This window comes from Carcharhinus amblyrhynchos, chromosome 18 (genome assembly GCF_965287045.1).
Source record: "Carcharhinus amblyrhynchos chromosome 18, sCarAmb.v2.hapA, whole genome shotgun sequence".
NCBI classification, from domain to species: Eukaryota; Metazoa; Chordata; class Chondrichthyes; order Carcharhiniformes; family Carcharhinidae; genus Carcharhinus; species Carcharhinus amblyrhynchos.
In genome coordinates, this window is record NC_137341.1 from 26,398,016 (window position 1) to 26,425,030 (window position 27,015).

At 42.4% G+C, this 27,015-nt stretch overlaps 1 protein-coding gene across 1 annotated transcript in view; it reads right to left on the reverse strand.

Moving 5' to 3' along the window:
- Nucleotides 1–9,643: 9,643 nt before the first annotated feature.
- The window catches only part of alkbh5 (alkB homolog 5, RNA demethylase), a 35,751-nt gene continuing 18,379 nt past the window's right edge, over nucleotides 9,644–27,015 (reverse strand). Inside the window, exons 2-4 of the mRNA XM_080206624.1 lie at nucleotides 14,362–14,442; nucleotides 11,754–11,909; nucleotides 9,644–10,637 (exon numbers count right to left, since the gene is read on the reverse strand). Of these exons, the coding sequence (XP_080062750.1) occupies nucleotides 10,442–10,637; nucleotides 11,754–11,909; nucleotides 14,362–14,442 (433 nt within the window). The 3' untranslated portion in view covers nucleotides 9,644–10,441. The remainder of the gene's footprint in view (nucleotides 10,638–11,753; nucleotides 11,910–14,361; nucleotides 14,443–27,015) is intronic.

A 27,015-nucleotide genomic window follows, 5' to 3' on the forward strand; every position in this document is an offset into this window, starting at 1 on the left:
ATTTAACACTTGTAGTGATTCCAAGCTGAGGTCAGCTAACTCAGCAAAAAGAGAAGAGATCAAACCCAGCACTATCCCACCCTGTAACACAAGCACCTCTTTGGATGCTTTTAATTTGCTATTTCTACAATAATAGGAGTGCTTTGTGTCTGTTCCTCATAATTCTAAATTATTTCATTCATATTGCAAACAAACAAGATCATGTGCGGTGTAAGTTAAATTTAAATTGCTTAATTTCAGCTGCTCAATAATGCAAATTCCCTGAGCAAAAAAAAAGTTTGAATTGATGAGTTGATGGCTTACTCTTCAAGCTGGGGATTGCCATTCATCTCATTTATTACTGCTGCCATCTTGTGGTACTAGCTGATTTTGAATATTTAAGACTATCCATAAATGGAAAGATGTTTTAGATTTGTGTAACTTTCCCCAATCCAGCCAGTAACTTCTTTTGGTCGGGGTCACAGGCAGATATAGATTCAGTCATTTTAGGTCCTTGTCAAGTTTGAAATTTTTAGAAAAAGCAATAAGCATATCTCTATATATTATTAAGAAACATACAGAGTGATATCTTAGCCCTCACACTTGCTAATCTCAGAATGATGACCCAATACACAGGTTTTTCAAGAAACAACAAAATTATTAGTTTATTATAAAACCAGACTTGTCAAATAGAAAAGCAAAGCTAATTAAAATGCAATATGAAATATGAAAGTACAATAATTATTCTTTACAAATGTCCTAATTTTCTCTCTCTCACACACAAAAAAAACAGAGGAATTTGGGCAAAAGGTTAAAAGTCAATGTTTCAAGAGAAAAGAACAGGCAGTGGAGTGTTTGGAATGGCATATAGGTTGTACAGTTGGTTTCTCAGTACTAGCCTAGGCAGCAATTGATGATTCTTTTAGGTGGAATTGGAGGAAAACTTGCTGTCAGTCATAAGAACATAAGAAATAGGAGCAGGAGTAGGCCATCTAGCCCCTCGAGCCTGCCCCGCCATTCAATAAGATCATGGCTGATCTGTCGTGGCTCAGTTCCACTTTCCCGCCCTCTCCCCATAACCCTTAATCCCCTTGCCTGTCAAAAACCTATCAACCCGCATCTTTAATATATTTAGTGAGGCAGCCTCCACCACTTCAACGGGCAGAGAATTCCAGAGATTCACCACCCTTTGAGTGAAGACGTTCCTCCTCAACTCCGTTCTAAACCGCCCCCCCTTTATCTTGAGGCTGTGCCCTCTAGTCCCACTGTCCTTTCTGAGCGGGAAGAGCCTCTCCACCTCTATCCTATCCATCCCATTCATCATCTTATATGTCTCAATGAGATCTCCCCTCATTCTTCTAAACTCTAACGAGTACAAGCCTAGTTTATTCAGCCTCTCCTCATAGTTCAACCCCCTCATCTCTGGTATCAGCCTAGTAACTGTGTTCTTAAATAAACTTTGTTTAAGAGCTTCCTAGTGGGTCAATGGAATCATACCTGCAGTGAAACACCTTATGCTCATCTGAATGCTAAAATCAAATGGTCTAGGCTAACTCCATAAAAGATCTTGGAGTTCTGGCCTGGAACTTAGCACAAACAACCGATGAGCTGAGTAATATAGTTTACAAGGCATTGTATTTTTCAAAACCATATTCCACCATGTGAGCCTCTTGCAAACGGTCTCCTGGGGCCAGGAAGCTTTCAGCTCATCTAAAACTGCTTAATTACCTTTTCTTGTGAAATACTATCTTGTCCATGCATGGCAGCAACCAGAGCCCTTGCATTAACCTTTTAAGGTACTGTGGATGGTATTTTCCGAAAAAAATGAAGTGTCATGTTCTGACTGAAAACTGATGTGTTTCTCCCCAGAAACAGAGCCAGGTTTTCTCACCAGATCTTCCACCAAGCTGTCAAATAAAAATCCGAGGGTATGTTTTAGTCTGGTGGGGTGGGGCCTGATAGAGTCGACAAGTCCAGTCGCAAAGAGATTGGGATACCATTTTAAAAGGTTAAAAATAATTGACTCATTTCCACCCCTACCACGCCAGGGAGAACCACACACACAAGCTTCAGGGTAACAGTTCCCACCACTGAGGGCACTGATTGACCTGTCCCCCTCCATGCTGTCCTCGGCACGTACATCTATACCCCTCCAACAACACGTAAGGGGAACACCCACCTATGGAGGAGGATAACCCCCTTGGCAGTGTTCACTGACACTACCCCCTGGCAGAGTGCTGGGGGTCAGAACCCAGCCTTGGTCTTCAATCCCCCAGGGGGGTCAATGTACTTCCATACCCTTTGTGTAGCCCTCTCAACTGGTTTTAGTTTTCAAAAACTAGTAGTGAATCTTTCCAGTGTTGGGGGTGAGAAGGAATTATTTCACAGGACTAAACGATAGACTATAAAGCTGTATAATCATATTTAAATCCATGCAAATCAAGTTCACACCATGAAAGTCAGCAGCAGGGAATGGGAAAGTGAGATCTCACAGATGCAAATCCTTTAGTGGCCCACTTGTGAGGTTTACTGGCTGTAACGGCGAACGGGCCAACTAAATCTCACCTGGTCACTTTTCAAAACACAAATTCATCCAGAGTGTTCTTAGTCCTTGAAGATGAACCGTTTTCCATAATTCATTCTGGTTTCCTTCCAGTCTGAAAGACATGCTGGTTAGGTGGATTGGCTAAATTCTCCCTCAGTGTACCCAAACAGGCGCTGGAGTGTGATGACTAGGGGATTTTCACAGTAACTTCCTTGTAGTATTAATGTAATCCTACTTGTCACACTATTAAATAAACTTAAACTTTAAAAATAATTTAAACATTTATGGTAGGGCAAAGTGCAGGGCAGTGTTGCAGTCAGAGGGGGAAGAGCCACAGTCGGAGGAGAGAGCACCACAGTCAAAGGATAGAATGCTGCAGAGAGGGAGGGGTGCTCCAGTGAGGGAGGTCATCTTCTTCTGGTACTGTTGCCCTGTCCTCTTCTGCAGTGGGCCGATACTCACTGTTCTGGCCACTGTCTCCCAGGCTGGGGTGATGGCCCTGGCTGATAGACATCTGCATGAACACAGATAGATAACGTCATGTCTCTGTTCTACACCATCCAGGAGTTTAGTATGACCTCCCTCCAAAAATCATGCTGCTGTCACTTGGCTGCAATCCCCCACCTGGACTTGGGACCAAGTGCTGCAGAAGCATTTAAAAGGAGCGTCGCACTGATTGCATACCGCGGCATGAATTACATGGGAAAAAAGATTGTTAAAGTGGCTCAATATTCAGTGAGTTTTCCCATTGTTGGTGCTGGCAAAATTCTTACCCGCACAGACAGTGAGAAAATATCACCAAACCTTTTCCCTGGCTGGGGAATCCAAAATAAGGGAGCACAATTTCAGGATAAGGGGCCTGACGTGGGGAGAAAGTACTTTACTCAAAAGGTTGTGAATCTTTGGAATTCTCTATTCCAGAGGGTTGTGGATGTTCCATCATCTAATACATTTAAGGCTGAGGTAGCCAGAATTTTGGTATCTCAGGGATTGAGATATATGGTTGGAAAAATGGAGTTGAAGCCTAACGTTAGTCATGATCAAAGAATAGAATCCCTACTTTGCAGGAGGAGAGCATTTGGCTCATTAGGTCTGCACTGATCCACCCTTTTTTTAAAATCATACCCAGGCCCTATCCTCCATTACCCCAGGTATATACCCTGCTAATACTCTTAATACTAAAGGGGCAATTCAGCATGCCAGTCAACTTAACCTGCACATCTTTGGATTGTGGGAGGAAACCAGAGCACGCAAAGGAAACCCATACAGACATGGCAAGGACGTGCAAACTCCCAGATACAGTCACTCAAGGCCAGAATTGAACCCATGTCCATGGAGCTGTGAGACAGCAATGCTAACTGCATTGACTGAACATGCTAGATGGGTAATATGGTCTTTTGCTCCTAATTCTTATCTCCACCCTTTGGCAAATACAAGAAAAATGCCACAAACAGCTAGGACTTTGCTTTTGTTAACTTTACCAAAGGCCTTCAACATGTAGAGACAACTTGAACTTCTGGAAGGTTGATCTTCTGATAGTACTGGAAAATCTGATACAGCTGTTTCATGATGGATTGGCAGCTGGAATCATTGTCTGTGCTGAATACACTTTGACATAAATGGTGCGAAGTAGCGTAGTGTGACACAGGGTCATAGCCCATACTCTTCAATAGTTTACCATGTTTTCTGGGACATTTGATCAAAATGTATATGGAATCCAATTCAAAACAGATGGCAATCTGTTCAACTTGAAATCCTAATGTTTCAGTGATGTGGTACCAGAATTGCCATTTGCCAACGATCATGTCCTCACATTACGCTTTGATCACATCCTTCAATAGGTCATAAAGTCACAGTAGCTTTTGAAAAAGTGTGTGAATCATCACGTTAGGGAGATTCCTAAGATACTCCACTAATCAGCAAACTCTCACTATACCACCAAACCACAATAACAAAAGTGTCAAGTCTATAGATAACTTCATCTACCTCAACAGCACGACCTCCAGAAATGTCTGCATCTGCAGGGAGATGGCAAATAGAATTGCCGGAGCAAGCTCAGCATTTGCCAGTTTGCGGTGGATAATTAAAGAACTAACTAGAGGAGGAAGCTCCGCAAAATATCCTCATCTTCAATGATGCAAGAGCTCAGCACATCACTGAAAAAGATAAGGCTGGACCATTTGCAACCATCTTCAACCAAAAATCCCAAGTAGATGATACATTTCAGCTTCCTCCTGAGGTCCCCAGCATCACAGATGGGCTCCCAAAAACATTCTAGCAATAGTACTGATCATTTGTGCTCCAAACAATCTTATTGAAACATATAAGATGATTAGAGGTTTAGATAGGGTGGATAGTGATAGCCTTTTTCCTCGGATGGAGAAAGCTAGCACGAGGGGGCATGGCTTTAAATTAAGGGGGGGGTAGCTACAGGACGGATGTCAGGGGTAGGTTCTTTACCCAGCGGGTGGTGAGGGATTGGAATGCCCTGCCTGCTGCAGTTGTAAATGCGTCTAGTTTGGGGGCGTTTAAGAGATCTCTGGATAGGTTTATGGACGAAAAGGGATTGGTATAGGCTAGTGGGTCATTGTTTTTGTAACTGGTCGGCGCAACATCGTGGGCCGAAGGGCCTGTTCTGCGCTGTAATGTTCTATGTTCTATGTTCTAAACCTAGTTCCACTCTTAGCCAACTGATATACTAGCATCTACCTAGAAAATTGCTCAGATACGTCATGTCTACAAAAAGCAGAACAAATGCAGCCTGGTTAATTACTGCCCATCAATCTACTTTTGAGTCAGGTGATCATGGCCTTCCCTCCATTACAGAAGTGTGGATTTTTCCAACGATTGCACATTATTCATTCACAACTTCTCAGACACTGAATAATTGTATGTCTATTTGTAGCAAGACCTGGACAATATTCAGGCTTGGGCTGATAAGTAACATTCGTGCCACACAAGTACTAGGCAATGACTATCTCCAACAAGAGAGAGAATCCAACCATCTCCCCTTGACATTCAATGGCATTAGTATTGCTGAATCTGCTAACTATCAACATTCTGGTTTGGTTGGGGGGGGCGGGGGGGGGGGGGGGGGGGGGGGGTTGGTGGTGGTGGTGGTGGTGGTTGAGATACCTTTGACCAGAAACTGAACCGGACTAGCCATATAAAATACTTGCTGCAATAGCAAGAGACTAGGAATCCTGCAAGTAACTTGCCTCCCGACTCACTAAAGCATGTCCACCATCTACAATGCACAAGTCAGGAGTGTAATGGAATACTCTCCACTTGCCTGGATAAATGCAACTCCAACAACAATCAAGAAGCTCAACACTCTCCAAGAACAAAGTAACTAGCCTGATTGGCAACGCATCAACTACTAAAAACATTTACTGCCTCCAACATTGACTGGAATAAGGCAGGCAAAGAGGAGAAGCGTTAACGCAGCTTTGCACGTAGAACATATTGTTGCAGTTTGATGCCTTGATCCCTCAGTTTGTGTTTTGTTCTTTCATGAATGTCAGTGTCGCTGGCTAGGCCACCATTTATTGTCAAACCCTAATTATCCCTGAGATGGTGGTGGTCATGTGGAACTTGTCCAACTGTGTTGGACAGATCCCACATGAGATGCATTCAGAACATTCAAAAGCAGCAAATGGCACTAACAGAGGCGTTTCAAAGAACAGAAATGTCTCGAGTTGTAATAATCATTAATACTCAGCTCAGGTTGAGTGGAAATGCAGTATATACAATTGACGATAAAATCCCTAATGTGGTCATGTGTTCAATCTAAAATTGGATACTGCCTGCAAGAGACTATTATATTCATGGACTCCTTGAAGATGAACCTCAAAAATATGGCACTTCCACCACAGGTTGGGCGAAACTGCACAAAAATGAACAACTAAGGGAACAATCTCAAGTTCTGACATTGCTCCTTTCAAACAGCAAAGGATACAGACAGCTAATGACAAAAAGGTACACCAGAGTGAGACTGGGCAGTCAAAAAAAAAATCAGACATTTCATCCTTGCCCACACAGTGGAAAGCAATGTAGGTTTGTAAGTGGATTCTGCAATCATGCCCAACAGATGCAAGAAATGACCATCTTTGATAACGAAGTGAAATCAATGACAATTCATTGGTCCAAGTGAAATTAGAATGATTGTCATATGTATTAGTGTACAGTAAAAGTAACATGACAAGTTTTTACAAGCAGTTCCCAATCAAGATTCCAATTGCTTATGGCAGCATACATGGACAACTGGAGAACAAGGACCCCTTACCTGACACTGGACCTTCACTTGGTTGCTTCTATTTTTCCTTTAGCTAATCAGTAGTATGGAATGAAGTAGCATGGAAAAGGCGCCTCCAGTAGATTCAGGTTACGTTTAGGGTGGAGGTTGGGGCAAGTGCTCTCAGCAAATTCCTTCTGATCTTCCCGTCACTTCCATCAAATGCCCCCACATTTGTCTTCTCACAACCAATTCACTTTCCTCACTACCCTTACCTTTTCCTCATCGTCTTCAAGCTCACTTTATCCTTTCCTTCCTTTTACACTGCAGTCACTCACCTCACCAATAATTCTCAATCTATACCTACGGGTAGGGAACAAGCCAGGATCTCTCCCATTTTCCTTCCTTCCCATTCCTTGGAGATTTTGGTCGTCTTCAGAAGCAAACTATTAAAAAAATTAGCAGGGAATAACTTGTCCCTCTTTTTCAGTCTTTCCACCTGCATACGTGGTTGGAATTGAATTTGTCACCCAGTACAAGCATGATAAAATGAGCTTCAAAATGCAACTAGTATTTATTTAAAATAACACCCTATAAAGGCACACCATCTCTCCCACTCATTTCCCCCTCTAATTTTCTGAGTATAGGAAAAAAAGTTTCAGAACATTTCCCTTTCACACCAACTATTTAAAAAGTAATTTTTGATTTCAGAAAACATTTGCAGATTTGTCCAATTGCTTTTCAAATTTCAACAGAATATTCCGCAACTTGCGCATCTTGGAAAACCAATTTTTATCTCCTTACCCTCAGATGATATGCTTACCTTTGAGGTAAGATAAATTAAGATTGGGATGAGAAGACTGTCCTATTAGAACAGGTCGAGTAGACTATACCTTTATTCCATGGAGTTAAGAAATAGAAGTAATCTCACTGAAATGTTTAAAATTCTTAAGGAGCTTGAGACGATAGATGCTAAGAAAAATATTTCCCCAGGTTGGCAAGTCTAGAACTGAAGGTCACAATCGCAGAGGAGTAAGGATTCAGCCATTTAGGCAAAGATGAAGAGAAATTTCTTCAAAGGACTGTGAATCTTTGGAATTCTTCTGTCCCAGAGGACTATGGATGTACACTGAATATGTTCAAGACAGAGTAACATAATTCTGGATAGAACTTGTATGCATGCAATACCTCTAATGTAACAAAATATTCCAAGGTGTTTTACACTGCATTATAAAACAAAAAGTGTATTACTGAGCCACATTAGGAAATATTGGGACACATGACCAAAAGCTTAATCAATAAGATAGATTTAAAAGGAATGTTGTAAGAGGGAAAAGCAAGGTATAGAAGCTCAAGGTAGTAATTCTAGAAATTAAAAAGGTCCAGGTAGTTGAAGGCTCCATAAAGTTAAATGATTTAAAATAGGGGATGCTCAAGATGTCGGAATTAGAAAAACCAAGCTTTATGTGGATAACACGGAAAGGTGCAGTTGAGATAAAGTCTGTCATGATCTTGAGTGGCTGAGCAGACTTGAAGGATCAAATAGCCTCCCCCTTACTCCTATGTTAGCAATGTATTTGAAAGTATACAGAAAAAAAATGGATAATTCTAATATGCTCTTGCAAAAAGTAATTTTATTTTGGACATTAGAAATTTGAATTACTGAGCAAGAGACTGTGCCAAAATGAAGGCTTTCCAAAAGCCCAGAGAGATCTGTGGGAATTCAGTGGCCAGATTATGCAATAAGAGTGATGACTTTAGAAGTAGTTTCCATTATAAATCTGATATTGCAACGAGAAAGACTGAATACAAAACGTGCAGCAGCAACAACAGGAAGTAATCCAGACAGGAATGTAGGCAGACAGATAGTTTGTAACAAAGATTTCTTGCATTTGCAGGACCTGGATTATGACAGATGTTTAAAATTGATTTCCTCAAGGGCTAGCTGTGGTTCAGTTGGTAGCCATTGAGTGTTGCAGGTTCCAGGTTCAAATACCACTCCAGCATTGGGGCTCAAATCAAGACTTACATTCCAATGCAGTACTGTACTATTGAAGTTGCTGTCTTTTGGATGAGATGTTAAACTAGGGTCCTGTGTGCCCTCACTGGTGGTAAAAGATCTCATTAATATTTGAAGAGCAAGTGAGTTCTCCGTGTCCTGTTCAATACCTATTCTTCAAATCAACATCACAATGATTGTGGGACACTTTGCAAAATTGATGGCTGCATTTCCTACATTACAATAGAAACTCCACTTCTAAAGTATTAATTGGTTGTAAAGTGCTGATGAGTAATTGGCTTTCTGAAATAAATATTGCTTTACATCTGTAACCGTGTGAGATGCCTAGTGTGTAACTGATACACACTAGTTATGCACACATAGCCACATTACTGCTGTAGACCAGTGGCTTAAACTATGCAATTAAGACACAATGTACAGAACTGTTTGGAATACATTAACAGAAAAAATATTTATTGTGAAGTTAAACAGTTTCCACCTGAAGGTGGAGGTGTACTCAACTGATCAATGTACAAGTTTGTAAATGAGACCTAAATACATCCTCAACCAATGTACATTGTTTAGTGAGTCATTATAGTTGATCCCACCCTGTCTTCAAACAGTACCACTAATCTATTTCAACACAAACCAACAGCATCAAACAGGAGCAAAAGAATCTTGTTCCTAAATTATTTCCAAGCAAGGGTGAGGAACCAACTGTTACGAGGGAAATTGACTTATCTTCCTCATCTGCAAGTCCCTGTTCCATAATCACAAGTTTGCTTCGGTGAGCCACTCAGTTTTCATACTGTTCTTATTATATTGTCACTGAAATAAAAAGCAACCCAGAATTCAAAATATGTTTAGACACAAAACTCAACACAGGTTAAAGTGATGCTCTTTGCATTTAATCAAATTTAGGTTTTATACAAGAAATAAAGTAAGCATCCAGGTCAAAGGCCCCGCTGACAGTCAAACTCTCCTTTTGACAGTTACCCAAATTAAAAGTTTTTTTTAATTTTGTTTTTTACATAAAATACCTATTTTCATTTACATAACTTTTTTTAATCATTTGCGTACATTTTAAACTGCCTTTTTCAGAACTGTACAACTTTGTTACAAGCCAACACGAGTGTGTTTTTCCTTACCCTATACCCTACATGGAAACAAAAATTCCTCAGTAAGAGTTCCTCGGCAACAATATATCTAATGTAATTTTAGGAACTTTGCAACCCTAACAATGGAAGCGCTGAAGTTTGAAGAAGCACGCAATACCATGATACAGTGGCTGCTCCTCATTTCAACAAAAAAAGTAGCTTTTCATTTAAAAAAAAATTAATTAATATATTTTTTTAAACACTTTGCTTTCACACGCACAGAGCAGTGCGAGTTATTTTTGGGCTTTAAATACATAAAACAAAGAGGGGAAAATAGGCTATACAACATTACCCAGTAACAAAGGTAGAATGAAACACAGAGGCCACCTGCCTGCAACACAACGACAATCTCCTGCCGTTTTCTATCCTCAAGAGTTCAATAAAATCCTTTTTTTTGAAGAGTGTTTTTTAAAAAACATTTTCCTCTCTGAATTTGAAAGTTATTGTTGAGCTGTCCCATTCAGAACTGAGTAGTGCACTTTTGTCCATCAGCCTTCAAGTTAAAGTTCCCATTTTCTCTCCCCTTCTCAGTGTCGTCGCATTTTAACTTTTCGGACTGGACTATCTACCCCTCCACCTTCATCACCGTCGTCATCTTCATCATCCACACATTCGTGTGTCTTTCTCCAGTAATTTTCTGCAGCACAGTCACTCCTCCTGCGGTGTTTTGGTAAAATCACAGACCGCCGATTCTCCTCTTTGTCCATTTCTAGAATTCTTGGCCTTTGAAAGAAAACAAAGCTCAAACTAACTTTTGTCATGAACACGTTTGTTATTGGCATGTAGTGTTGAAGACATATTTAACTGTATTATTAACAAAGAAAATAGCAGGAATAGGTCATTCAACCTTTCAAATCTGTAATAGTTTGATCTCAACTTTCCCATATCCCTTGATCTCTTTTGCTTCAAGAGCTATACCTAACACTTTCTTGAAAACATGCCATTCTTTGACCTCAACAGCTTTCTGTGGTAGTGAATTCCACAGGTTGACCAATCCTAATCTCAATCTCAAAGGTGATCCTTACTAGTTACATTACAGGTCACTGACTTGGTGGGATCCTGGTCACCTATATGGAATCTTGCCCAACTGGAAATGTTTCATGCATGCTAAGTGGTGACAGTTTATATTCATATCTGATACTCAACTTGGCCAACATCCTTACTTAGCCACTGGTAATCAATGCAGGAAAGCGCATCAGCAAAAGCAGCTGCCCAAATGTTCCTCATTCTAACTCAGCTGAAACTGGCTAGCTTCAGAGGGACTCAAATGCACAAACTAGTACTCAGGAAACATTGAGAGATGGCATGCATGGAACGTGAAGTAAAACTGAATCCCTACCTCTTGTTACGCCCTACAATGGGGTCTCCAAGTCTTGACCAACACGTATGCAAGATGCACACACACACACACACACACACACACACACAACCATATATCTTATTGCTGTTTGAGGGATCCTGCCATGCAAATCATGGTAGCAGTGGTTAGCATTGTTGCCTCACAGGGCTAGGGACCTGGGTTCAATTCCTGGCTTGGGTGACTGTCTGTGTGGAGTTTGCATGTGCTCCCTGTGCCTGCATGGGTTTCCTCCCACATTCTGAAAGATGTGCTAGTTAGGTGCATTGACCCAAACAGGTGCCAAACTGTGGCAAATAGGGGAACTTTCATTGTAATTTCATTGCCGTGTTAATGTAAGCCTTACTTATGACTAGTAAATAAAATTTTCTTCACAACATATACAATGCATTCATACATTAATACACCTGCTGCAGTGATATGGAGGGGGATTCCAGCTACAAGACTCCCAAATAATCCCCAGCATGTGACTTGCTTCCTACCTGTGTGCAGCATCTGGATCTGCCTTTCGGTGAGACCGTTTCTGTTTTAGTACTACTTGGTATCGGTCACTATTCGACTGTCTGTTGGACATGTGAATTGGTAACACTGAGCTGGTTAATGATTTTGACTCTAAACGTGGTGCATCTGTCCTTGTTCTGTGGGAGAAAAACAGACGAGGAAAAACATTACACAACTGAACAAACCTTAACACTGAACAACTGTTGCAGAACTTTGCAAGACAGCATGCAGATTAAAAATATTGATTGCTGGATACATCTCATGTATCTTTCTTATCTTACAGTAGCTTTGCAAATGGACGGATTGGGAATAGCTAAAACAAAAAGGAAAAACAAACAAATATGAAATAATTGCAGAAAACGATCAGAAAGTTATTTTAGGCGATGTGCTGCAAGCATCCCTTAACTGTTACAACACCAGAGAGCAGTCAGTAAGATCAGTGTCAAATCACAGCAATTAATCAGAGGAGAAACAGGGCAAGCTGCTCACGAAAGAGAGGATATGATAACAAGAAGGTGGAAGAAAATCACTGATGCAAGAAAAAAAAATGCAGAAAGGGCAACAAATCCAATGCTAGTGCAACAAAGCCAACAGCCAAGAGTTTTTGATGACACTTCTAAATATATGAAGAGCACAGTTCATGACCTCCTGTTGGCTTTCTTGCACTAGTATTGGAAATGTTGCCCTCTCCTCACACCAATATCCACAAGTACTTGTTTTATCTCTTTCCAAGAGGGAAAGACTGAGTAAACGGTTCCAGGATTTGAAACCATGATCATGACTCCTGGTCCAATGCTCAAAACATATGGGCAGAAAACTTCGTTATCAGTGGAAAAAAATTAAACTTGGCCAGATTTCTATACCCTTTTTTTAGTACAACATATTTGTCATTTTCCATAAATGGATTAGACTGAGAAGGGATGGAACAAAGAACAAAGAACAACCCAGCACGGGAAACAGGCCCTTCGGCCCAACGAGCCCGCGCCACCACATCACCCTACACCTATTCTACCCTGCATGTCTACGAATGGGACCCTACTCAGTCAGATTCAGGGAAGAAATAGTGTCAATTTGGTAGAAACCGATTAGCCTAAGAGCACATCTTTGGGGTGTGGGAGGAAACCGGAGCGCCCGGAGGAAACCCACGCAACCACAGGGAGAATGCGCAAACTCCCACAGACACAGGCCCAAATCCATGTATCTGCACAGCTAGCAGTGCTAGTCACTGAGCTGTTGCGGTGCCCGTCTATCGGTCCAGGATCAAGCACACACACCGACATGAAGTACTAGGCCACTCCTGGACTTCCAAGAGCAGCCCACGCACGACCCGCCGTGTGCATGCCCCTCGCTTGACACGAGGTGGACCTCCACCTGTGGAATAAAGACAAAAAATATTAATCATACAGCCTGCCCTTCCGGGGTCTCCCGAGGTTTAACCCTATTTAATAGCCCCTACCATATCCCTCCATTCTCGTTTCACTCATGTGCCTATCTAACTGCATCTTAAACGAGTCCAACGTTCCTGCCTCCACCACCCTACTCGGTAGCGCATTCCAGACCCCCACAACTCTCTGCGTAAAGAACCTTCTTCTTACCTCCAAATTATACCTCCCCCCCCCTCACCCTTAAGTGATGACCTCTCGTGTTCGTACCCAGTCTAGGGAGCAGTCTCTCACTATTAACTCTATCTATTCCCTTCAGTATCTTATATACCTCTATCATGTCCCCTCTCAATCTCCGTCTTTCCAAGGAGAATAGCCCTAGTCTCTTCAATCTCTCCTCGTAACCCAGTCCCCCCATGCCAGGCAACATCCTGGTAAACCTCCTCTGCACCCTTTCCAGAGACTCCACGTCCTTCCGGTAGTAAGGTGACCAGAACTGGATGCAGTACTCCAAATGCGGTCTAACCAACGTTCTGTATAACTGAAGCATTAGACGGCAGCTTTTATACTCTAAGCCCCTTCCTATAAAGGCTAACATCCCATAAGCCTTCCTAACAACGTTCTCCACTTGTGACACAACCTTCATGGATTTGTGAACCTGCACTCCCAGGTCCCTCTGTACGTCTATACTCCTAATCGGCCTACCTTTTATCACATAGCTCCTCTCTGCATTATTCCGTCCAAAATGCATCACCTCGCATTTGTCAGGATTAAATGCCATCTGCCACCTATCTGCCCACTGCACCAACCTATCTATATCCTGTTGTATCACCTGACAATCCAGTTCCGTACCCGCCAACTCTGCCATCTTGGTGTCATCAGCAAACTTGCTGATCACACCCTACGCCCTCTTCCAAGTCATTTATGTAGACTACAAAGAGGAGAGGTCCCAGTACTGAGCCCTGCGGCACACCACTGGTCACTGGCCTCCAGCCCGACAAGGTACCCTCCACAACTACCCTCTGTCTCCTATTTCCCAGCCAGTTCTCAATCCACCTAGCTACCTGGCCTCGTATCCCACGCGCCTTAACCTTTTCTACCAGCCTACCGTGAGGGACTTTGTCAAACGGATGGAAACAGCTACAACTAGAGGCAGCAAGTCTGTATTGACAACTGCTGCATCACACTGCAAAAAAAAGCCTCTTACTTTCGTAGTATGATAACAGCCCTCCGCTCCCTGATATCTTGCGGTCGAATGCAGTGAGTGATTTCATCTGCTGCGTAATCGCTGTAAGGAAAGAGAAGATCATAAGTAACAGGGAAAAATGCCACCCACCCATGTTCCACTATTTCTGGACACCAGATGCTTTTATAACCCCATCCCTCTATCTTCTGTAGTCACCAACTTTGGCAAACATGTAACACCAGGAGTGTGGGTATATTACCCAAAAATCTTCAAGCTTACGCTATGAGCATCACCAAGATATTTTATGAGGGAAGACATAAGAAATAGGAGTAGGCCACTTAGCCCTTCGAGCCTGCCCCGCCATTCAATAAGATCATGGCTGATCCAAAGTGGATCAGTTCCACTTACCCGCCTGCTCCTCATAACCCTTAATTTCCTTATTGATCAGAAATCTATCTACCTGTGACTTAAACATATTCAATGAGGTAGCCTCCACCACTTCAATGGGCAGAGAATTCCAGGAATTTACCACCCTCAGAAGTTGTTCCTCCTCAACTCTGTTCTAAACTACACCCCCCCCTCCCTTATTTTGAGGCTGTGCCCTCTAGTCCTGGTTTCTTTTCTAAGTGGAAAGAATCTCTCTACCTCTACCCTATCTTGCCCCTTCATTATCTTAATGTCTCTATAAGATTCTCCCCTCAGCCTTCTAAACTCCATCGAGTACAGGCCCAATCTACTCAATCTCTCCTCATACGTCACAGTTGAGTATGACACGTGTTACTGAATGGCTACCAGCATTCATGTGCCTAGCCTAAGAACTTAAGGGCAGCAATCAGAATTGGTGACTATGTCATATCCCATTGACAATGAAACTAACTGCCCAACACCTCAGCTCACTCATTAACAGATATTATAAGCTGAACAACCTGCCAGCATGGGAGCAGCATTGGGCAAAGCGGTTTGGAGCCACGTTGGGGAAAAAGTCCAAACGCGATTGCACAACAGTTAATTGATTGATGCATGTATTTTGCTCATTTACCTTTCAAAACTGGTCGAATTTATAATATGAGGGCTTTATTTTATTAATAAACTTTAGTAATGATAGAGCTTTTTGGAAATTGCAAGATTTTTAATCAATTAAGAAAATAATAAATACATAATAAAGATGACAGGGTAGGTGATCTGTTGTGACTGCATCAAGTGGGAGCTCCTGGATGTCAATGCGACCACAGTAAGAAGTCTCAACACCAGGTTAAAGTCCAACGGTTTATTTGGTAGTAAAACCCACAAGCTTTCAGAATGCTGTTCTTTTGTCAGGTGAGTGGAGAACTCTCCATTCACCTGACGAAGGAACAGCGTTCTGAAAACTTGTGGGTTTTACTACCAAATAAACTGTTGGACTTTAACCTGGTGTTGAGAGACTTCTTACTGTGTTTACTCCAGTCCAAATGCCGGGATCTCCACATCATGTCAATGTGACCCACAGCAAAGCTACTGGCTTGAGGAGCTTGACTCAAGATTGAGCTGCTGACCTTCAACAACCAGTTTTTCATCCAGACACATGGAACAGCCATGGGGGCCAAATTTGCACCTCAATATGCCAACATCTTCATGCACAGGTTCGAACAAGACTTCTTCACTGCACAGAATCTTCAACCGATGCTGTACACTAGATACATCGATGACATTTTCTTCCTTTGGCCTCATGGTGAACAATCACTGAAACAACTATATGATGATATCAACAAATTCCACCCCACCATCAGACTCACCATGGACTATTCCCCAGAATCAGTTGCATTCTTGGACACACGCATCTCCATTAAGGACGGTCACCTCAGCACCTCACTGTACCGCAAGCCCACAGACAATCTCACAATGCTCCACTTCTCCAGTTTCCACCCTAAACATGTTAAAGAAGCTATTCCCTATGGACAAGCCCTCCGTATACACAGGATTTGCTCAGATGAGGAGGATCGTGACAGACACCTCCAGACCCTGAAAGATGCCCTCGTAAGAACAGGATATGGTGCTCGACTCATAGATCGGCAGTTCCGATGCGCCACAGCGAAAAACCGCACCGATCTCCTCAGAAGGCAAACACAGGACACAGTGGACAGAGTACCCTTCGTCATCCAGTACTTCCCCGGAGCGGAGAAGCTACGACATCTTCTCCGGAGTCTTCAACATATCACTGATGAAGACGAACATCTCGCCAGGGCTATCCCCACACCCCCACTTCTTGCTTTCAGACAGCCACACAACCTCAAACAGACCATTGTTCGCAGCAAACTACCCAGCCTTCAGGAGAACAGTGACCACAATACCACACAACCCTGTCACAGCAACCTCTGCAAGACATGCCGGATCATCGACACGGATACCATCATCACACGTGAGAATACCATCCACCAGGTACATGATAAATACTCTTGCAACTCGGCCAACATTGTCTACCTGATACGTTGCAAGAAAGGATGTCCCGAAGCATGGTACATTGGGGAGACCATGCAGACGCTACGACAACGGATGAATGAACATCGCTCGACAGTCACCAGGCAAGACTGTTCCCTTCCTGTTGGCGAACACTTCAGTGGTCACGGGCATTCAGCCTCTGACCTTCGGGTAAGCATTCTCCAAGGCGGCCTTCACGACACACGACAGCGCAGAGTCGCTGAACAGAGACTGATAGCCAAGTTCTGCACACATGAGGACGGTCTCAACAGGGATCTTGGGTTCATGTCGCACTATCTGTAACCCCCATGACTTGCCTGGGTTTGCAAAACCTCACTTACTGTACTGTCTGGAGACAATACACATCTCTTTAAACTGTGATCCGTGCTCCTTCCACTCACATTATCAGCCACTTCAGGTCTTGAACAGCAGGTTAGGCGTAAGGATTCGCATTTTAATCAGTAACCTCTAAACTGTCTGTGCTTTATATGCTCTGTCTGAGGCCAGAACTCTCCATTCACCTGACGAAGAGGCAGTCCCCTCGAAAGCTTGTGAGTATATTATCAAATAAATAGGTTGGACTAAAACCTGGTGTTGTCAGACTTTTTATTGTGTTTACGCCAGTCCAACACCGGCATACCCACATCATGACTGCAATACCTCACAGGGGAGGAAAAGCTACTTGAACACTTTACTCAAAGAGGTATCACACCAGTTAGGACAGGATATTCTGATCTGGTTAATGGTCAGAGTATGATTGAGAGTCAGACAGGTATGGGGATGAAGGAGGTTTAATGTTGAGCCTCAGCCTTTGCAATTGTCTAACAGGTTTGAGGTTCTTGCAACCTGTATGGATGACAGTGGTGGAGAAGCAAACTGACCATAGTACAGAAAGCCATTCAAGCAGGAGACATCAATGGGAATAACGGCAGCAGGGACTGTATAGTATGTGTGAGAGGCACGGTTCTCTGTAGATGAGAGAAAAGAGTCCAATGCCTGTGTTGTCAGGGTTCAAGACACCTGCTCTGGGCTGGGGAGGAATTTACAGTGGAGAGGGTGGGTCTTCTGGGGGAGGGGGAGAAAGATCCAGTGGTCCTGGTCCACGCAGATATCAATGACAAAAGCAGAACTCATCAGTGGTTCTTCTGAAGGAGTATAAACAGCTAGAGACCAAATTCAAAAGCAGAACCTAAACGTAATCTCTGGAGTACTAACTACTGAACCATGAGCAAATTGGCAAAGGGAAAATGAAAGAGGGAGCTGTACCATGGAGATGGTCTTATTTGAATCATGCTGGGGCCAGCGCTCTGGTTAAGTTATACAACTACAGTGGTAGACAGGGCTTTAAATAGTTGGGGCAAGGGGTCATCAAGTGTAGGAAGGTGTGATTAAAGAGAGAAGACAAAGCAAGAGAGCAAGTAAGCAATAAGAGAAGTGGTAATCATTATTCATGGCACTATCAACATCCTGAGGTTGATCAATTGGACTAGCCATATAAATACTATCGCTAGTAACATACCTCCTGACTCCCCAAAAGCTGCCCACAATCGACAAGACGCAAAAGTCAGAATGTGATGGAGCACTTTCCACTTGCCTGGATGAGTGCAGTCCAAGAACACTCAAGCAGCTTGTTTACACACACCTTTAGCTCTCCCTGTTCCTGCACATCCTATGAAATCTGCATTTCTTCATTACTTTCCCTCAGCAGCCAAAAGGGCGAGTTCTTTCTGTCAAAGAATTTGAGTCCTGTCAACTATTTATGGTTCAGTGAATGTAATACTTAGTTTGAGCAGCCTGTTCGTCTAAAATAATATTCTATCCCCTCTGTTGCTACCACTTCTAGACTTTAGTACTATTACACTAGATAACTTTATTGGGCTCAGCAGCTCAGTACACTCTTCTTAGTAAACTCGTTTCCTACGGCCCAGTGACTGATTTTGCCTACTCTGCATCTAGACAATTTGACTAAAGCCAGACATTAAATAGATTTTTTCTTCAATATCCTTGTTATACCACCACCGTCATGCAATCTTACCTGGCCTCAAAAGGCAGTAGAATATACACATCACTACACTTCATCTTAAACCACATGCCGCCAAACAGATTTGGTCTTAATAATCACAAGCACTGTCATCACAACCGATTTTCTTAACACAAATTGAAAACCATGAGACTGAAGACATGCGCCCAGTAATCCCATCTTTTTCAATATTATTTATTTCTAATTACTGCTTCAATTTCTTCACTGAAATGTGACTTTTTTTGGCACTCATTACCCTTTTGAGGGCAAGGCTGGAACAGAAGAATTAAAGCCCAAGAGGCTTACCAACAGTTCCTGCTTTTTTAATCCTACACATGACTACTACACATGCTCCCAATTGTGATGCCTTTCTATAAAAGAGAAAAAAAACCAAAATTTAAAATCTAGATCAGTGTCAAATAACATACATGAAATGGAATCTCTACTATTTTGGCTGAATGTTTCTGTGAAATCTTTCAAGATAGGAGACGTGCTCAATAAATAACTAAGCAAGTCTCAATTGGAAAAGAGCCTCAATTCTGTACCTGAGTTTGTTGATACATTCTTTGTTCAGTTACAATCAGTGCCAATCAGTGCCACTCAATTGCATGAGCTGCACAAATATCATACTGTGGGCAAAATAAATCTTATTTTCACAGAGACCACTCCAAACCAAAGTTTTAACTCTTACCCACACCACTTTCTGTTAGAAAGATTATTATGGAAACATCCATCAACAGCAGTAGAAAGAAAGCCTGAGCAATACAGGAAGATATCATATCATATCACCTTACTATTATCTTTCTTTCTACCACAAAAACTACATTCTTGGGGGCAGGGGAGATTCTGAATATGATCAGAAAAGGTTGGGCATTTTTTGATAAAAAGAGCCTTAGGTGATTCAGATGTTAACTCTTTCACTCCAGGAGATACTCCCAGATTTGCTAAGCTTTTCCAGCATTTTCTATTTTTACTTCAAATTTCCAGTATTTTGCTTTTACATTTTTGACTTTTTTCTGGGATTCTGACATGAAGTGGATAGGAAGTGAAAAATTGATGCTATATAGCACCTTTCACAAGATCAGTATTTGCCAAATCGCCTTAAGGATAATGAAATACTTAAGAAAATGAAGGATAGGACATTTGAACCTGCCTGACATTCAACAAGATCATCTCACATCGGATTGAGGCATGGAATCCTATTTTCCTGTCCCTCCATAACCCTCAACTCTTGTAGATCAAAAATTTAACTCAGCCTTGAATATATTCAATGATCCAGCCTCCACTGCTCGCTGGGGAAGATAATTTCAAAGACTGATGACCCTCAAATGAAATTCCTCATCTCAGTATTAAATGGAAGACTCCTTATTCTGCAGCTGTGCCCCCTAGTTTTAGATTTCCCAAGAGGAGAAACATCGTCTTAGCATGTTCCTTGTCAAGCCCCCTCAGAATCTTACATGCTTCAATAAGATCACCTTTCAATCTCCTAAATTCCAATAACCTGCTCAACACCAGTGGAGAGACACTGGAGGAGAATGGTGAGGTCAACTTGTCAAAGGCTACAGGCAAGTAAAGAAGGAAGGATGAGGAGAAATAGTTTACCAGGGTCACAGTTACAGCAAGGTCACAAATTACATCTTATAAGGGTTGTTTTGGTACTGCGATAGGGGAGAAGCCTATTGGGAAGATTTCAAACATGGAGTTCAGGAAAAGAAGAGCATGGTTTCAAGAGGCGACAGCACATTCAAAGGCTTGAATGAAAAGGGAGGAGGGTGCTTGCAGGGAATGATTTTTTGAGGAGGGAATGGTGACATCAAGAAAAACAGAAAAAACAAATTATTGTGGATGCTGGAATCTGAAACCAAATGAGAAAACGCTGGAAAATCTCAGCAGGTGTGGCAGCATCTTTAAGGAGAGGAAACAGCTGATGTTTCGAGTCCAGCCAACCCTTTGTGCCAAGAACAGAATTTTTTTTTTCATGTGTTTTATTCTACTGCTTATCTGTTAAAAATTGTGCTATAAAAAAGGTAAAAGCACAATGTGTTGGCACATCAGCTAGACCAATGAGAATAATTGAGACAGCCAAATTTATTTCACACAAGACCTTCCCCAAAACCTTAAAAGTACCCTGTTGAGCACTTTCCCACAGAATATTCTTTGTCTATATGTGCAATTCAAATAAAGCTGAAGATCATTCTGGCCTGGCCAAAACATACATGAGGCTTATAAAGCCCTTGCTAACCTGTCAATACTTACAACATGTACTGAATCTATTTCAGAACAAAATATGCACACTTTCAAACAGTGGTCACAACTCATGAATAAGTCAGTTTGATATAACTGCCTTGCAGCAAGACTAAATTAGGGTGGGGGATAACAAAGGAAGATTAAATACCTGCTTTATTCCCACAATTTCTAAACTTTGTGCCTTTTCCAAAAATGTTAACTTTAGGAATAGCATCTTTGCTACATGGGTTTACACAGCATTAAGTCAAAACTAATGCCAAGAAAGGGTTTAGAACACTTAAATAACATCACTACTAGATGTTAAAACGTTTACATAAGAACATAAGAAATAGGAGCAGGAGTAGGCCATCTGGCCCTTCGAGCCTGCCCCACCATTCAATAAGATCATGGCTGATCTGTCGTGGCTCAGTTCCACTTTCCCGCCCTCTCCCCATAACCCTTAATCCCCTCTCTTATCAAGAACCCATCAACCCGCTTCTTAAAAATATTTAGCGAGGCAGCCTCCACCACTTCAACGGGCAGAGAATTCCAGAGATTCACCACCCTCTGAGTGAAGAAGTTCCTCCTCAACTCCATTCTAAACTGCCCCCCCTTTATCTTGAGGCTGTGCCCCCTAGTCCTACTGTCTTTTTTGAGCGGGAAGAGTCTCTCCACCTCTATCCTATCCATCCCATTCATCATCTTATACGTCTCAATGAGATCTCCCCTCATTCTTCTAAACTCTAACGAGTACAAGCCTAGTTTATTCAGCCTCTCCTCATAGCTCAACCCCCTCAACTCCGGTATCAGCCTAGTAAACCTCCTCTGCACTCCCTCCAAGGCCAAAATATCCTTGCGCAGGTGCGGCGCCCAAAACTGCACACAGTACTCCAGCTGCGGCCTCACCAATGCCCTATACAGCTGCAGCAAGACCTCCCTACTTTTATATTCAATCCCCCTCGCTATGAAGGCCAGCATCCCATTCGCCTTCCTGACCACCTGCTGCACCTGCAGGCTGGGTTTTTGCGACTCATGCACAAGGACCCCGAGGTCCCTCTGCACCGTCGCCTGCTGCAGTTTTTCGCCACGTAAGTAATAGTCAGAATAGTCAGTAATACACAGAAAATAAAGCTACATTACCACAAAAATGCTGTCAAACATAGTTCTATAAAATGAGAAAGATTAACTGGCAGATTAACTGCCTGCTTTCCCCTCCATAAGCAAATTCAACAAATTTTACAAACTTCAACCCCAAAATCTCTAAAATGTGCAGCAACACCGTAGTAACTCAAAACAGGTGCCTATCCTCAGTGCGTTTGACTGGACAGAGAACATCAGCAGTATGTATGAACAAGATGAGACACAATGGCTTTGTTCCCCATTGGGGAATGCATTTACTGTTCAATGAGGATTTGCATTTATTGCAATGAAGAGAGTATCAAAAAAAAACAAACATGCACCAATTCCAGAATAAAGAACTGCCAGCACAATCAATGCCTTTATTTTAAATCAGCAAGGGGTAATTTACTGAGTAAATATCTAAACAAATCTCTGATCAGAGTGATATAGCAACTAAACATTATGAACTCAAAATTGTTCCCCTTGTTTTGGGCGGGCACCAATCCACCAACTTTATAATTCCTCTGGCTTCCATTAGCTTTGGAATACGTTGATATACTTTTTCTAGAAGCTGCGTTCTGAGCTTAGATAAGAAAAGCAGTACAAACATGATGTAAGAGCTGTAGACAGAGCTCAGATTAGACACACTTGGCACATAACACTTAGCAGTCCTTAGAAACTTCCATATTGGGGCACCGCGGCTCAAAGAGGAATACTAGTCTGACAATAAGCCTGACCAGTTAGTGGGAGGGGGTGGCGGCACAATTTAAATCCCAGTTGTGGACTGCAGGACATGAAAGCTGTTGATGCACCTTCTAATGGTCCAGCTAAGGAAGGGGGTCTTCCTTTGGCGACAGATATTTCCTGTTGTCCAAAATACAGAAAAACAGCCCATTTGTTCCAAGTGCTTCTCTTCTGGCCAAGTCATATGACTTACACTGAGGGCAAACTGCCATTACATGAATAGCAACAGAGACTGGGAGTTAGCTATTTTTAGGTGTTATACGGTCTGCAGTAGGTTGTTTCACCAACATGCTCAGTGATAGAATTCAGGTCTCAGTCCAAGATTTTGCCTCTTTGCAACTTCCTAAAATGCCAAATTTCCCGAGGCAATATTCCAGCCTGAGAAGTTATCATTTCTCCTCCACACCTTGACTGGCAAAGGTACCTCTGAGCACAAATATCAGGAGGGTTCCAGGTCTGTGCCTGGCTTCAGCTGATTTAACAGTGAAGATACAATAATGATAAGCTCAACATGTATAGAAGAGACTAAATGATGTTGTTGTGCAGGGAAGCACTGAGCTATGGAAGAAAGACTATGAAATGGTTGTAACTTGTCTGGAAGCATATTTCTTTGCTTACTCAGTAAATTGCACAAGGTGACCAAGAGTGTGACTGTTAAGAGTTATTATGGCACAGAAGATGGCCATACAACCCAAGTCTATGCTGCTCTCTGTAGAGCAACCCAAGCAGTTTAATTCCCACATTCCATACCTGTAGCTCTAAGAACATAAGAACATTAGAAATAGGAGCAGGAGTAGGCCATCTAGCCCTTCGAGCCTGCCCCGCCATTCAATAAGATCATGGCTGATTTGTCGTGGCTCAGTTCCACATTCCCGTCCTCTCCCCATAACCCTTAATCCCCTCTCTTATCAAAAACCCATCAACACGCTTCTTAAAAATATTTAGCGAGGTAGCCTCCACCACTTCAACGGGCAGAGAATTCCAGAGATTCACCACCCTTTGAGTGAAGAAATTCTTCCTCAACTCCGTTCTAAACTGCCCCCCCTTTATCTTGAGGCTGTGCCCCCTAGTCCTACTGTCCTTTCTGAGCGGGAAGAGTCTTTCCACCTCTATCCTATCCATCCCATACGTCTCAATGAGATCTCCCCTCATTCTTCTAAACTCTAACGAGTACAAGCCTAGTTTATTCAGCCTCTCCTCATAGCTCAACCCCCTCAACTCCGGCATCAGCCTAGTAAACCTCCTCTGCACTCCCTCCAAGGCCAAAATATCCTTGCGTAAGTATGGCGCCCAAAACTGCACACAGTACTCCAGCTGCGGCCTCACCAATGCCCTATACAGCCGCAGCAAGACCTCCCTACTTTTATATTCAATCCCCCTCGCTATGAAGGCCAGCATCCCATTCGCCTTCCTGACCACCTGCTGCACCTGCAAGCTGGGTTTTTGCGACTCATGCACAAGGACCCCGAGGTCCCTCTGCACCGTCGCCTGCTGCAGATTTTCGCCATGTGCAAGCTCTGCAAGCTTATTTCCCTGAAGTGCCCATTCAAGTTCCTTTCAAAATCATTGACGTTCTCCAAGTGTGTATCAGCATTTAAGTGGGAGGAATGAATCTTGGGATGTATCAGTGTTTGGAGGTAATTTGTCATTTGAAAAGAAATTTGTAAACCACTTTTTAATTTTGTTGAATACTAAGATTATATAGTCAAAATCTAGCAGTTATTCACTTGTCCAGCCTAAGGATAATGTGAGATGAACTAGCAGTCAAAAATAATCTATCAAGCCCGAAACTATCTGCTTGCTACTGTATTTTATATTTTTATTGGTTAGACACCTTTTCTACTATTTAATGAATTGTGTTGGCCTGGAGTTAAAACTTGTTTAATGGAGGTATGAAACGATCTAATTTTGAATAACAGACAAAGAAAAGCTGTTACCATTAGCTGTTGGTATAGGTATTACGGGGCAAATATTTAACATTTTGGGCAACAGACACGTTTTTGAAGGAGAATCTCTTTGCACAGTAAGTGGTGACACACTCCTGGAAGCCTCATGCTCCTTGGCACATCACTCAATCTAATTACAGAAAGCAATGTTAGTTACCCAATGAAAATCTGAGATTCAAGTGAAGATACTGCTTTTCCATCGAAAAAAAACAGAACTACTAATACACTTGCAAACTAACAAATACAGGAAAGATATCGAAGGCAGAATTTGTAACAATGTGCTTTAATATTCAGGATGTGCAGCCCCATAAACAAAAAATTGATGACCTTACAGATTCCATTCTAAAATCCTGAGACTACGAAAGAATTGTATATTTTGAAATAATAAATGACATGAAGCTGAAGTGATAAAGCATTTCAACACAAGAAATTGAAGTAAGAGCATCAGGTAAGAGAGTAAGACATGATACAGTGGCAAGTATGATTGCCTTTCAATGCCAGGGACCGGTGTTCAATTCTGGCCTTGGGTGACTGTCAAAGTAAAAGTTATTAGTAGGCTTACATTAATACTGCAATGAAATTACTGTGAAAATCTCCCAGTCGCCACACACTGCCACCTGTTCAGGTACAGAGGGAGAATTTAGCATGGCCAATTCACCTAACCAGCATGCCTTCCGGACAGTGGGAGGAAACCGGAGCACCAGGAGAAAACCCATGCAGGGACGGGGAGAATGTGTAGACTCCACACAGACAGCGACCAAACTGGGAATCAAACCCAGGTCCCTGCCATTGTGAAGCAGTAAATGCTAACCACTGTGCTGCCCTGTATGGAGTTTACACATTGTGTCTGAGAGGGTTTCCTCTAGGTGCTCCAGTTTCTTCCCACAATCCAGGGATGTGCAGGTTAGGTGGGTTGACCATGGTAAATGCACAGGTTTACAGTGATAGGGAAGGCCTGGCTCAGATGTTCTTTCAGAGAGTTTGGTGTAGATGCAATGAGCTGAATGGCCTCCTTCTGCACTGTAGGAATCATTCCAGAATAACTGAATACCAACATTTGACTTGGTCCACCACACTGAAGTGCATTTTTAGAATCAGTCAAGTTAATGAAAACTAGTCTTTAAATTAACGTTTTTAAAAAGCACAGCACTTCCATTCCAGAATGGGTTAACTACACCCACTGGTCCTTCCCAGCCTTTTCACTTGATACATTTACTAGTGACATCTAAAATAGATACAATCTACAAGAAATCATACTCAAATTTGTGGTTTCTTTATTCTTCAACAGGATGTGGATATTACTTGAAAGGCTGATAATTGTTGCCACCCCTAATTGCCCTGGTGATGAGCGACCTTAATGAACAGCAGTGATTCAGCCCAGTTGCTCTGACACCCATCATTATGGAGTGCTCTGAAATGGCACAAATAAATTTCAGTCTCATGGACTGCCTGGATCCGCTACAGTTCACCTCCAACTGAAACAGGTGCAGAGCAGATGCTACCCCCTGTCCCTGCACTCAATCTTGGATCACCTAGATAACAAAGACACCTATGTCAGACTCCTATTTATTGACAACAGCTCAGCTTTCAACACCATTATTCTTACAAAACTCATCTCCAAACACCATGGCCTGGGCTTCGGCACCTCCCTCTGCGACTGGATTCTGAACTTCCTATCCTACAGGCCACACAATCAGTAAGGACAGGCAACAACACTGAATCCACGATCATCCTCAACATCGATGCTCCACAGGGCTGTGTTCTCAGTCTCCTATACATATATACCTATGACTGTGTGGCCAAATTCCTCCAACTCGATTTTCAAGTTTGCTGACAACACCACAATAGTGGGTTGAATCTCAAACAATGACGAGACAGGGTACAGGAATGAGATAGAGAATCTGGTGAACTGGTGCAATGACAATAATCTCTCCCTCGATGTCAATAAAATGAAGGAGACTGTCATCGAATTCAGGAAGTGAAGAACATGCCCCCATCTACATCAACGGGGATGAAGCAGAAATGGTTGAAAGCTTCAGGCTTTTAAGTGTCCAGATCACCAACAACCTGTCCTGATTCCCCCACCCCTGGGCAATGGTCTGAGGTTGTACGGTTGTTTGAAGGCAAGAAGTGAGGATGGCCTTGGAAAGATGTTTGTCTTCAAAT